Source organism: Pelobates fuscus, chromosome 5 (assembly GCF_036172605.1).
Source record: "Pelobates fuscus isolate aPelFus1 chromosome 5, aPelFus1.pri, whole genome shotgun sequence".
Classification (NCBI taxonomy): Eukaryota; Metazoa; Chordata; class Amphibia; order Anura; family Pelobatidae; genus Pelobates; species Pelobates fuscus.
The window spans coordinates 183,095,535-183,107,717 of record NC_086321.1 but is presented as its reverse complement, the minus strand read 5'-3'; the positions used below and the strand labels follow the sequence as shown (position 1 = coordinate 183,107,717).

Genomic DNA, 12,183 nt, shown 5'->3' with positions numbered 1-12,183 from the left:
ATGAGCACTTCCCTCTTTCTACTGCTAATACCTCTCCCAATACAACCAAGCATTCTGCTAGCCTTTCCTGCTGCTCTATTACATTGTCTGCCTACCTTTAAGTCATCAGAAATAATCGCCCCTAAATCCCTTTCCTCAGATGTTGAGGTTAGGACTCTATCAAATATTCTGTACTCTGCCCTTGGGTTTTACATCCAAGATGCATTATCTTGCACTTATCCACATTAAATGTCAGTTGCCACAACTCTGACCATTTTTCTAGTTTACCTAAATCATTAGCCATTTGGCTTGTCCCTCCTGGAACATCAACCCTGTTACATATCTTAGTATCATCCGCAAAAAGACACACCTTACCATCAAGACCTTCTGCAATATCACTAATAAAAAAATTAAAGAGAATGGGTCCAAGTACAGATCCCTGAGGTACCCCACTGGTGACAAGCCCAAGCTTTGAATATACTCCATTGACTACAACCCTCTGTTGCCTGTCACTCAGCCACTGCCTTACCCATTCAACAATATTGGAATCCAAACTCAAAGATTGTAGTTTATTGATAAGCCTTCTATGTGCAACAGTGTCAAAAGCCTTACTGAAATCTAGGTAAGCAATGTCTACTGCACCACCCTGATCTATAATTTTAGTTACCCAATCAAAAAAGTCAATAAGATTAGTTTGGCATGATCTCCCTGAAGTAAACCCATGTTGTCTCTGATCTTGAAATCCATGTGTTTTTAGATGTTCAACAATCCTATCCTTTAACATGGTTTCCATCACTTTCCCCACTACTGAAGTAAGGCTTACTGGCCTATAGTTTCCCGACTCCTCCCTATTACCTTTCTTGTGAATGGGCACAACATTCGCTAACTTCCAACTTCTGGGACTACTCCTGTTAACAATGATTGGTTAAATACACCACTGAGCTCTTTTAATAGCTTTGGGTGTATTCCATCAGGTCCCATTGACTTATTTGTCTTTACTTTTGACAGTTAAAATAGAACCTCTTCCTCTGTAAATTCACGTGTAATAAATTACTCATTTATCCTTTTTCTTAACTGAGGTCCCTTTCCTTAATTTTCATCTGTAAATACCGAACAAAAATATTCATTGAGGCAGTCAGCTAGACCTTTATCCTCATCTACATACCTTCCTTCTTTTGTTTTTAATCTAACTAATCCTTGTTTTACTTTTCTTTTCTCATTTATGTATCTAAAAAAAAGGTTTTGTCCCCCTTTTTTACTGACTCTCAATGAAGTCTGAGTACAGTGGACCTGTCATTTTAACCATGCAATGTAACACACTGCAGTTTTGTAAAAAACATAGTGTACTATTTAAAAACATAGTGTATGTAAGTTCAATGACAGGTTGCACTCACAAAATAAAAATAGTGAATAAGCCCATCACAATCCAACTCCTCTTTGTCCAGGGGAATATAAAACAATTCTCCAGAACTCAATAAAATAGATATGCCAATAGAATAAAATAAAAATGTCACCAGCTCTGTCTCTACAGACGCTGGGAATCCCCTGATGAAGTCAGAGGAAGGACGAAACATGTAAGGTGGAGAGGCAGAGCTGGTGACATTGTTTTTATTTTATTCTATTGGCCTATTTTATTGACTTCTGGAGAATTATTTTATATTCCCCTGGAGTTGGATTGTGATGGGCTTATTCACTATTTTGATTTTGGGAGTGCAACCTTAATAAAGTGGCATTGTACTACATACAATAGTACACAATGTTTTCTCTCTCTCTCCTCCCCCCTGCTGCAGTGGAGAGTAGAGTGCTGGATATTAAGTAAGTAATCATTATTACATTCATTTTTAGCAAAAGAGGGGCAGATACAATGAAACATAATCCTGAAATAAACTATTGTTATTTTGGGACTATATGTTCCTTTTAACTCCTTCAGACGAGACCGCAGTGAAGTGGTTAGACGAGACAGCAGTGAAATGCCAGAGAACACAGTACTTTATGGATCAGCAATGACTTCCCGAGTAATCTGTTTGTCAAAATATTAACATGTTTCAGCACTGACCTGCAAAGAGAAGCAGAGATCTTCAGGTGTATAGTCTCCTGACGAGAGCATCTTATGTTCCATTTCCTAGGAGAAGATGGAGACAAAGTATGAACATGTAACCACTGGTCAATCCTATTTCACTCAACCAAATCAAAGAGTAAAATTTCACAGTCTTCACATTTGTGTGTCTTTGTTAAAGGGACGCTAAGCACAAAAACGACTAAACTTTAATGGACTGGTGTTGGTGATAGACCCTGTCCCAACAGACAAATATAAACATTGCCATTTTTGAGAAACTGCAATGTTTACATTTGTCACCAAGGATGAAATTTATTAGAACCATGCCTTTTCATGCATTCCCACATATTGGAAAATCTGCAGAGATAGACATGTAGTTGGTAGAAACAAGTCAGTTGTGGCAGGGCAGTGATAAACACCACCATTAATGCCTCTCACTCTTAAAATGCCTGCAATCCCAAGCAAGCCAATCATATGGCAATTCTTTGATAAAAACCATCACTTCTGGTAGCCATCTGCTGCCAAGTTTGTGTCAAATTGACCCTTCATACTGGATTTATTACAAAGTACATGCTAACATGCTTATGTTTTTTCAAAGGGGAAGTGGATGGTTGTACGGTATTCTTTATCTCAGCACAAACAGCCTTACCACAATATACAGCAAACTCCTAGACACTACATTAATTTCACATTATGCAACAGTGGCTTTTAACCTTACATTTTTAATTTGGAAGACTAGCTCACAGTAAAATGGACTTTATGTAGAAATAAAGCATATGGAAACTATGCAAAACCCATAAGGTTCTTTTCACCATCAGGGGGTCTCAATTGTATAGAGGAAACGGTTGCAACAGGAATTATGGTGTGCAGTTGGCCTGGTAATCCACTAAAACAACATAAGGAACCATTTTAGAGTCTCTATCCAGGACTTAAAGCAGCATGTCACCTTCTGGGATCTCTGCGTGTTTTGCAAAGCCCACAGACAATGAATTTGCTGCTGGCAGTGTAGTGGGTGCAGAGAAAGAAGAGTTCTACTTTCCTGAACCTGTCCCTCACAGCTGCCGTCTTCTTCCGCGGGATCCTACCAGGAACTGACGTCAGTACTATACTCTCATGTAAGCGTGAAAGAACAAAACTGAAGTCAATGGATGATCCTGTGAAACTGTGGTGTCCTCAAAAAACAGAGCCTTTTCTCCTGTCCTCAGTTATTACTGAAGGCTTGTAAACTGTAGCTTCACCTTCTTACAAAATAAAAAAAACAAAAAAAAAAACAGCTAATTTCTTTTCTGCTGGTTTGTAGCTCAGGCTGCACCACGCAGCCCAATCTGATCACGTGGTGCAGGCCACAACGCCATATTTGTACACTCAGGAAGGTGTACTATGAGTATTCAGTTCTAGGCACCTTCGTCTCTTTAAAAAACAAAAAAACAAAAAAAAACCCCTTGTTTCAGGTAGAGACAGGGCTTCACTTCTTCCTTGTACCTTTTTCCTAAGTACCTAATACAAGATTAAGTCAAATTTGTTACATTTGATACCGTTCCTTTAATACCAAAGTTGGCCAGAGGCGGCCATGTTGGTATTCCTATAAGGTATACCGCGGCGGACATCTTTGGAAGTTTTTAAAGATACATTTTTACCAATCTTTTTTTTTTCCCTTCTTATTAAAAAGAGTTTTGATAAGATTTTTTTATTATTTCTGCTCTCTATGTTAGTATGTTTTAATTTAATATTTTTATGTTAATTTTTGTCACATGACCAACGACATCATTTGACCATTTTATTTGAATTTTAGAGCTAAACAGAAGGTCCTTAGCACTGCAACACTTTGAAAAAGCATTTTATACAGGTAAAGCGTGTTATTAATACTTTGTTTTTATCATTTTGTTCATTAATAAAACTAGTTTCTATAGATCTGGACATTCTCATCTGTATCTTGGAGGATTTTATCTGGAGAACGCTGCATCTCACACTCCTTGGTGGGGAACATACCACCTATGCTGTTTAGGATTGAGAAATACTTACTTGCTCTTTGTGAGTATATCTCCTTTTATTATTTTAACATAGAGAGCACTATTTCCTGTTTTTATATTTTTTCCTATATTACTGGAGCATCATCTACTGGATTATCAGAATACACGGAATGTGAACACTTCTATTACTGTTGCTGACGCCAACTACTGGCCTACAGACACCTATTTATATAAGACCAGGATCATCTACCCATCCACAGACGGGGATTGTAACCGTCCAAAAACAGTAAATCGGGAGTGGATTTTGAGCTCCAGAAAAGTGTAAATGCAATTTCTTTTATTTGCCATATTGATACCCTAAAACAAGCATGTCAAACATGCAGCCCACGATGAATATTTTTGTGGCCCGCCTGCCCTGGGGTCTCTTTCAGTTGTGGCTGCAACCAGCCGCAATACAGGAAAAATATTTCCTGATTCTTGCTCTTCTGGCCACAAGAGGGCAGTGTCTCCGTGTGTCTGCTTCCCTCCTGCTCACAGTGGCAGAAGGAGCGTCTGGACTGTTTGAGTAGAGCTGGAAGATGGACAGCAAATCGTAAGTGTGACGAGAGCAATCTCGCCACATTGCATTGGAGAAGCCTGGCTGCCCGCCTGCTGCCTTTGGACTATGGCCCTGGGAGATTGGGCCCTTTAAAAACAGTATTCGGCCATACCAGAGTGTATGTCACTCATTCTGGCCCTTTAAATACAGTGGGGTCATTCGGTACTTGCCCTGTGTGAGCGGTGATACCCCAGATAGCTATGCCATGGAGCCTATTCATATAATGAAAGACTATGGGAAAGACTTTAGCTCCATGGCAATTGAACTGTGTGAATAGGATCTGCGCGCTATTCGGTAGTTTTGTGCGCTCAGATCCCAGCTATCTGGGGATATGTGAAATGTCTGTGTGTTATGTGTAAAAGGTGACTATGTATTTTAAAGTGTTTTAGTGTCTTTGTGTCACCATGTGCATAATGGAGTCTTGTCCCTGTCCTGGGAGGTAATTGGATTACTTCTCCATTGTCTCCAGGAGAGAGGGCTCTGTAAAACCGGTCTGAGCCGGAAAGCCATGCTGGCAGGGGTTTTAAAAGATACTTTACTAACTTTTGAACCCCTGGTCTGATTCATGCCATTTTTTTAATATGTTGTTCCCCTGAATGGATTGATTGTGGATATGTATTTTTATGTAAATGTGATGTATGGTTTTAGAGTTATAAAAGTTGGGTAGAAAGTATGTTTTAACTGTATGTATAATTGAGTTTCCTCTCAGGATAAGGGGAGGGAAGATGTGGGATGTAACTGATGTGTGAGTGGTTGTTTTATACCTCCCTGTGGGCGGACCTGTATTTGTAACAACTGCAATGAAAACCAGGCTGGGTGTGCCAGCACCTCAGACCTCTTCTGACCCTCAATACGTAGCCTTGTCTCGTTATTGGAGGAAACTGCTATATCACACTGGGGATTGCTATGCTCTGCATATTCCCCTGAGCTTTAATCACTTAGCTCTTTTAAGAGCTTGTTCCAGATACGCTCTCCTGGAGGAGAGGTCTTCCCCACACGGTCCTGGAGGACAGAAGCCGATCCAGGGTGGAAGGAAGACGGCGAGGCTCCAGTTAAGCTTCGGCGCTTGGAGTCTGCGGTGGCTGTGGTGTCCGGTGCGGTGCTTGTGGTCCTCGGTGCAAGCTAGGAAGCGTCCATCAACGGAGGGTACTCGGTCGGAGTACACAGAGCTCTGTTACAGTAAGGTAGGAGAAGAGGGGCAGTGTATTTATTTGGGGGAGGGAGGGGGCCAGTGTATTAATTTGGGGGAGGGCAGTGTATTTGAAGGAAGGAGGGGGCCAGTGTATTAATTTGAGGGATGGAGGGGGCCAGTGTATTAGAGTGGTGGGGCGGCAGTGAGTTAAAATGGGGGGTGGAGGAGGGAAGCAGTGTATTAATTTATTTAAGAGCGAGAAGAGGCAGTGTATTAACTTGAGGAGTGGTGGCAGTGTATTAATGGGAGGGAGGGGACACTGTATTAGAGTGGTGGGGGGAAGTGTGTTAAATTAGTGTTCAGGGACGGCAGTGTATTAAAGTGGAGTGGGGGCAGTCTATTCAATTAGAGCGGAGGGAGGAGGAGCAGTGTATTAGATTAAGGGGCAGTGTATTAGAATGGGACGGGGGCGGTGTTTTAGATTGGGACTGCATTGAGGCTCTGAACGCTCCCCATAGAGATGCTGTTTGGCCGCGCAGCTTTATGCCACACATGCACAATAGCCTCTCAGTGCTTTCCTATTGAAAAGTATTAAATTGGCTGAGATCATCAAGAGTGAAAAACACACTCATAGAACATAAAAAAACAACAAGATAACGTAATTAGTTTTTTTTTTTTTTTTTACACCTGTGCAACAGCATACATTCACTATTTCAGTCACATTACCAAACATTTCTTAATATGTCAAGGTAGTTGGACTGAAATGTTGGTTATATGCAAATGCACGTCTCCTTAAAATAAATTTGCTCTTTTGTTTACTTTGAAGCCCTACAAGCGTAAGGACATCCAGTGTCAGTTAGGCAGCTTTTTTTATACTGTACTTTTCAAATTTTTTTCTATGAAAACTGACTGTTTTTTGTGGCACACATACGTAAACCTTGTTTATTTGGCCCGTCTTAGCCTTTGAGTGTGACATGCTATCCCTAAATACTACACTATATTTGGGTTTTTGTCCCTTTTTTTATTTATTTCTTTTTTTATAAGGCTCCATTGAATTCTGGAAATAAGGACTCAGTTTGAAAGAGCTGCTTCCCAACATTACTTTATCCTGACTTATGATATGTTTTGATGTTGGAAATTCCAACACAGTCAATGTGTGTAGTTCATAAAGATTTTAGAGCCGCTGATATAACACTTTTAACAAGGAATAATTGGGCTCCAAGAAAAGGTGCAAAATGTTTGATAATTCTACAGTTATCACGGTTGGTCAGTACAATAATTAATCCACCTCATATTTGTGTAAAAAAAAAGAAAAAAAAAGAAAACAAATAGCCACAATAGATCAAATAATTAAACTGAAATGTAAACAGCTGATCAAGTTAAACCATTCCTTTCACTATACACAGTATTTATTGTCAGTATAGGCATTGTTGATACAGCAATCAAGAGAATAATAATTGTAATTTCATGCAACATGTTTATTTATATACAAGCTGCAGGTGAGGATTCTTTTGGTTTGAATAGCTTACAGCTTGTATTTCCTTAAAAGACAAAATAGGGAATAGATACAGCCTTAAATGAAAACGAGGGTAGAGGTGGCCAATATATCCCTAAATCCAATGGATGTGTGCTCAGAGCTCACCAAGCAGTTGACTCTAAAACAATAGCACAAGCACTTATGAAAAAGACAAAGAATCCCAACTCCTGATATAGCGATTACAAAAGACATTATGGCCTGGAGAAAGATTGTCAAAGATCAACAGAGTTCCAGGTTTATAGCACAGTATTTACACAACACCACACAATAGCGGTAACCAGCAGTCAAAATCAGAAATGGTCAGGAAACTAGTTTCTGAAATCAATTGAAGATTTGTGATAATGTCCAGTACCCCAGGATCCTTTGCACCCATTGTGTACAAATGTTGACTCAGCTACAACTCACGATCATGAACACATATATAAATGTTCAAGCTAGTGGTTAATTATCACTATATTTTAACTGAAAGATTAATTTAAGCTTATATACATAAATTATTTTATTTCAAATGATAATTAACCACAGGCCTTACCTCAATGTAAGACAAAATGCCAGAAAAAGACACGTCCATCCCTTTGACTGTGTATGGCAATTCCACAAATTTCTTCCCTCTAGCAGAATCAGAAAGAGAAAGGGTGGACTATTAGTCAGTTTATACTGAGACATGTTTACACATTTACCTTAAATGCAAGCTTACATAGCAAGTGAAATAAAGAAATGAGAAAATTTCAATTGACATTTCATACTATAAATGGTCCCAATTATTAAATGCATTTAAAAATAAAACTATATATATATATATATATATATATATATATATATATATATATATATATATATATATTAGTATCCATTAGCATAGATGCAGTTTTAGAACTGAAAATGGCTCCACCCAACAGGAGCATTCTGGTTTTTGAGATCTGAATTTGTCTCATAAACCCTGACAGCAATTCCAATCTAGAACTTAGCAAATAAAAAATTCTGGATTGTGAATAATTCTTAATACTCACTTCTTAGCCATTTGCTCAATGTTGTAACCTGGGCTTGGGTCATTTGAGATCTGGGGGAAAAAAAAATAAAAAATCAAAATGCATAATAAATAGATTAATAAAGATTTATTAGGTCTGGTCTGGAAAGGGTCCATACATTTTATATAATGTACATATAATATGCAACATAAAAAAAGTGGAGCCTTTCAATGTTAATTTTCAATACTCCTGCCTTAGTAAAAAACCCTCCAGCTGGTTTTCATCATTGTACATGTGTTTAATTTTTCATTTTTTGGGTAGCATTTTAAACCTATTTAAAAAAACAACTGATGAAGACAGAATGTTGATCCATTGTGATAGAACATACAGCATTCTCCGCTTAAAACAAACAAAAGAACAATCTTGGCATGGGAAAGGTCAATGTACAAAAAAAACAAAAAAAACTGCAAAGGAAGGGCAAATTCAGGGTTTAGAGCGCTTCTTTTCTTAAATGCAAAACTGTTTTAATGAATTATATATACACAAATTGTATTAAATTCACATTTAAGTATCTGTTTATAAAACTACACAAAAAGTGACAAGCAAGAGAGTCATTTCACAGATACTAATCTTTCTCAAGTTTAAACTCGACACTTTTTTTTTTTTACAAAACTATTAAAAAAGCAAAGAGCAAAATAAAACAACCACAAAAATCAAACGAAATGCTGAGAGTGCATCCACAGCATGTGTCAACGAAAATTATTCATTTATTTACTAAAAAGGGATTGATGACAAGGCTTTGATAAATGTTTAATAAAAGAGAAAAATAGTAACCCAACAGACTAATACGGATTCAAACCTTCAATACTCTGGCAAAGCGATCCAGACAATTTCCAACTGCTATGTCTATGGTTTCACCAAATATCCGATATCGATGCTCTGAATAAGAAATTACCTATAGAAATAAAGGGAAAAATAAAATAAAGGTGAACAAATGGACTAATTATGCCAAAGTATATGCCAGGAATCATAATTTTCAAAAGTTCCATTCAGCTTCTTGGCTATACTATACGTTAGTAGTCCTCAAAGGTATGTGAACAGAATTTTGTAGCACGGAGTGTCAGATTCCAGGGATGTATTTTCATGGTGGGTCAGTGCATGTTAAAGCCAGGGGTGCATTTAGAAGGTGTGTTAGAGTTTGTAGGAATGCAGAAAGCATGTACACTCCTTCTCACCAGTCCTTAGCGGTTTGCAGAATACTTGCATTTGCAACACTCACACATCTTGTACCACATACCTGTGTGTTGCCTCCACTCACATACAGCACAGTGGGATTTTCGGCACCTGTGATCAACCGCCCCATCTCAATGTGTCCTATGCAGTGATTAACTCCCAAAAGTGGCTTCTTCCATAGCTGAGATACCGTACGGGCTACAATCGCTACTGAAAGCAAAGGGGCCCCCATTCCTGGCCCTATGCAAGGAACAAGAATATAATTATTAGTGTTTGCTAAATGTGTGTAAAGGTTTAGATTTAGACAGAGTGTTTCACAAAGCACTGTATAAATAAATAAGCACTCTACGTACCATAAACACTACATTTTATAAGTGGATATGATGCAAGCAGAAATAGAGTGCAGTCCCTCAGGTGTTTGAGATAATTTCAAAATCTGCAGGGATTCAAAGCCCTTTGAGTTATGGTGCTTATAATGTCCCTTTAATACAACTACATTTGAGGTTATCTATAAAGCGCTATCTGGGGGAAAAATTCTACATATGGATATTCAGCAAACATTCCATTGGTTTACATAATGATTGCTTCACTCTTATTAGCAGGGCCAAGAATTTCTTAATTCTCTGTCTATGCAAATTGTATATTTAGTAGAAAAAAAAAATGTTGATCACATCCCTTAGTTACTAATGTTACTTTAATTGACATTAAAATGGTATAGAAAAGTTCTGGACTTTCTACATTTGTTATCTAATATGTTCAATTTATTAAGGTACAACAAACAAGGCACTGCACAGTAATTTATTAAAGGTTTTCTACCTGGAAAAAATATATATATATATATTGTGCAGGCATTAAAGTACTATAAAAACAAGCTACAACACAGAAATGCATTCAGACATCTTCAAATTGTAGTCCACTGAAATCAAATTTACAGAATTCAGGCTAAAATAGCCAAACTGTGACTAAAACGAAGTTGGAGAATTTTCCCAGATCAGCTATTTCAGCCTACTGTTTGTCATTCTCTGACAAAATATGAGATTTTTTTGCTTGTAAAAACTTGTGAAAAACACAACACAACATGTGGGGAGGGGGTGGGGGGACAGCAATCACTACAAATATATTTTTTAACCAAATGCTAGGTCTGATAAAAAATACGGTAAATAAAAAAGAAAATATATATTAGCAAGGTGAATAGCTAGCAAGTTCTACCCAGCAACTACATAATCTAACCATCTAGCTCTGCCAGGGGGCAAACAGTACCTACAATTTTTGTTCACTTGCAAAGAGCAAGTGAATGATAACTTGTGAATGTGCATCCTACCGGATCCATTTGGTTTGCATTTTCTTTTATTATAAAGAACTAAATCCTACAGTTTCCATGGAATTCAGATACAAAAAGCACTGATTTTAAAGTTGAGACAGACATCTGCCAAATGGCACATATGTTGGATGATTTGAGTACAGTAAATATGAAAATTGCCAATCCGGTCGCAATAATAATTTTTTTTTAACTAATTTTTTTTTTTGTAAACTCAAGATCCTAAGTTGAATGAAATACACTGAACGAACTGTGCCTTTCCAGCTGATTGCTGCTACTGCATAGATCCTGGGGACAGTATTTGTTAGTGGCCCCCTGGTGGGCAATGCGCATGTAGCACAAATCTTGTGCATATATCCTTGTAAGTGTTATTTTTTATCAGCATTTATATAGCGCCACATATTCCATAGCGCTTTACAATATCATAAAAAGGGGTAGATTTAACAATAAGACAATTACAAAAACTTACAGGAACAATAGGTTCAAGAGGACCCTGCTCAAACGAGCTTGGTGTTCATTTGGTTGTTTTAAAATGGTTATTGTTACATTAAGTACTGCACTTTATTTTTATGTTTTTCTCATTGTATAATCCACCTCATCTTGAAAGTATCATGATCAGGTATTTATTTATTTTTTTAAAGCCTTTTAAGGTAACACTGATATTTTACAATGTAGTTTGCACATAAATGTGATATTGCACTTTTTTGGTTTATTTTACATTTGTTTCAGAACTATTGGAGGTGGTACTGTCTTTTATGCTGCACTTTTACACTGTATCAAGATTACACTTACACTATTGATATTTTGCATAGCTTAGTAAATGACCCTGAGAAGGAACTTGACAAGCTCATCTCTAAAATGAATCCTAAATTTCTATGAAGCAATTTTGTTCTACTTTGACACCAAGTTGATTATTCCCATAAACTTGAAAAAGTAGGTGTAACACTTTTGTGGCCAAACTTATTTTTTTTAAAATATAAATTTAGACACTCAAATATAAGTAAAACATTTTTAACCAATGTCACTAACCCATCACCTTTAGTATATGCCACACAATTAACATCTTGTGGTTTTATCTGTGCCTCTTCAAGAGCCTCTTGCAGGACATCTAAGATACAGGAGCGATGGTGACGAGCAGTGTCACTTGGCATGAATCCTATAGAGAATAGAATATAGTGTGACCCAAGGACAAAATTGTATATGGTTATATGCAAAAAAATAAAATAAAAATATAATAAATAAAAAAATAATTGTGTTTTGAGGAAAGAATTAAAAACAGCAAGTCAAACCTGTTTATTCAATAGAATAAGAAAGTTCCCCAACAGTTAGTATTAGCCTTCCTAGTAAATATTATATTCCACTTCAACCAAACAGTATAGAATAGATGAGAGA

General features: G+C 37.3%; 1 protein-coding gene across 2 annotated transcripts in view; it reads right to left on the bottom strand.

Annotated features, from left to right (window-relative positions):
* Positions 1–12,183, bottom strand: part of OSGEP (O-sialoglycoprotein endopeptidase) — a 32,791-nt gene that overhangs the window by 11,161 nt on the left and 9,447 nt on the right. For both annotated transcript variants that reach the window (XM_063454806.1, XM_063454807.1), the window contains exons 3-8: positions 11,828–11,947; positions 9,538–9,713; positions 9,100–9,195; positions 8,283–8,332; positions 7,805–7,883; positions 2,036–2,101 (exon numbers count right to left, since the gene is read on the bottom strand). In XM_063454806.1, the coding sequence (XP_063310876.1) occupies positions 2,036–2,101; positions 7,805–7,883; positions 8,283–8,332; positions 9,100–9,195; positions 9,538–9,713; positions 11,828–11,947 (587 nt within the window). The remainder of the gene's footprint in view (positions 1–2,035; positions 2,102–7,804; positions 7,884–8,282; positions 8,333–9,099; positions 9,196–9,537; positions 9,714–11,827; positions 11,948–12,183) is intronic.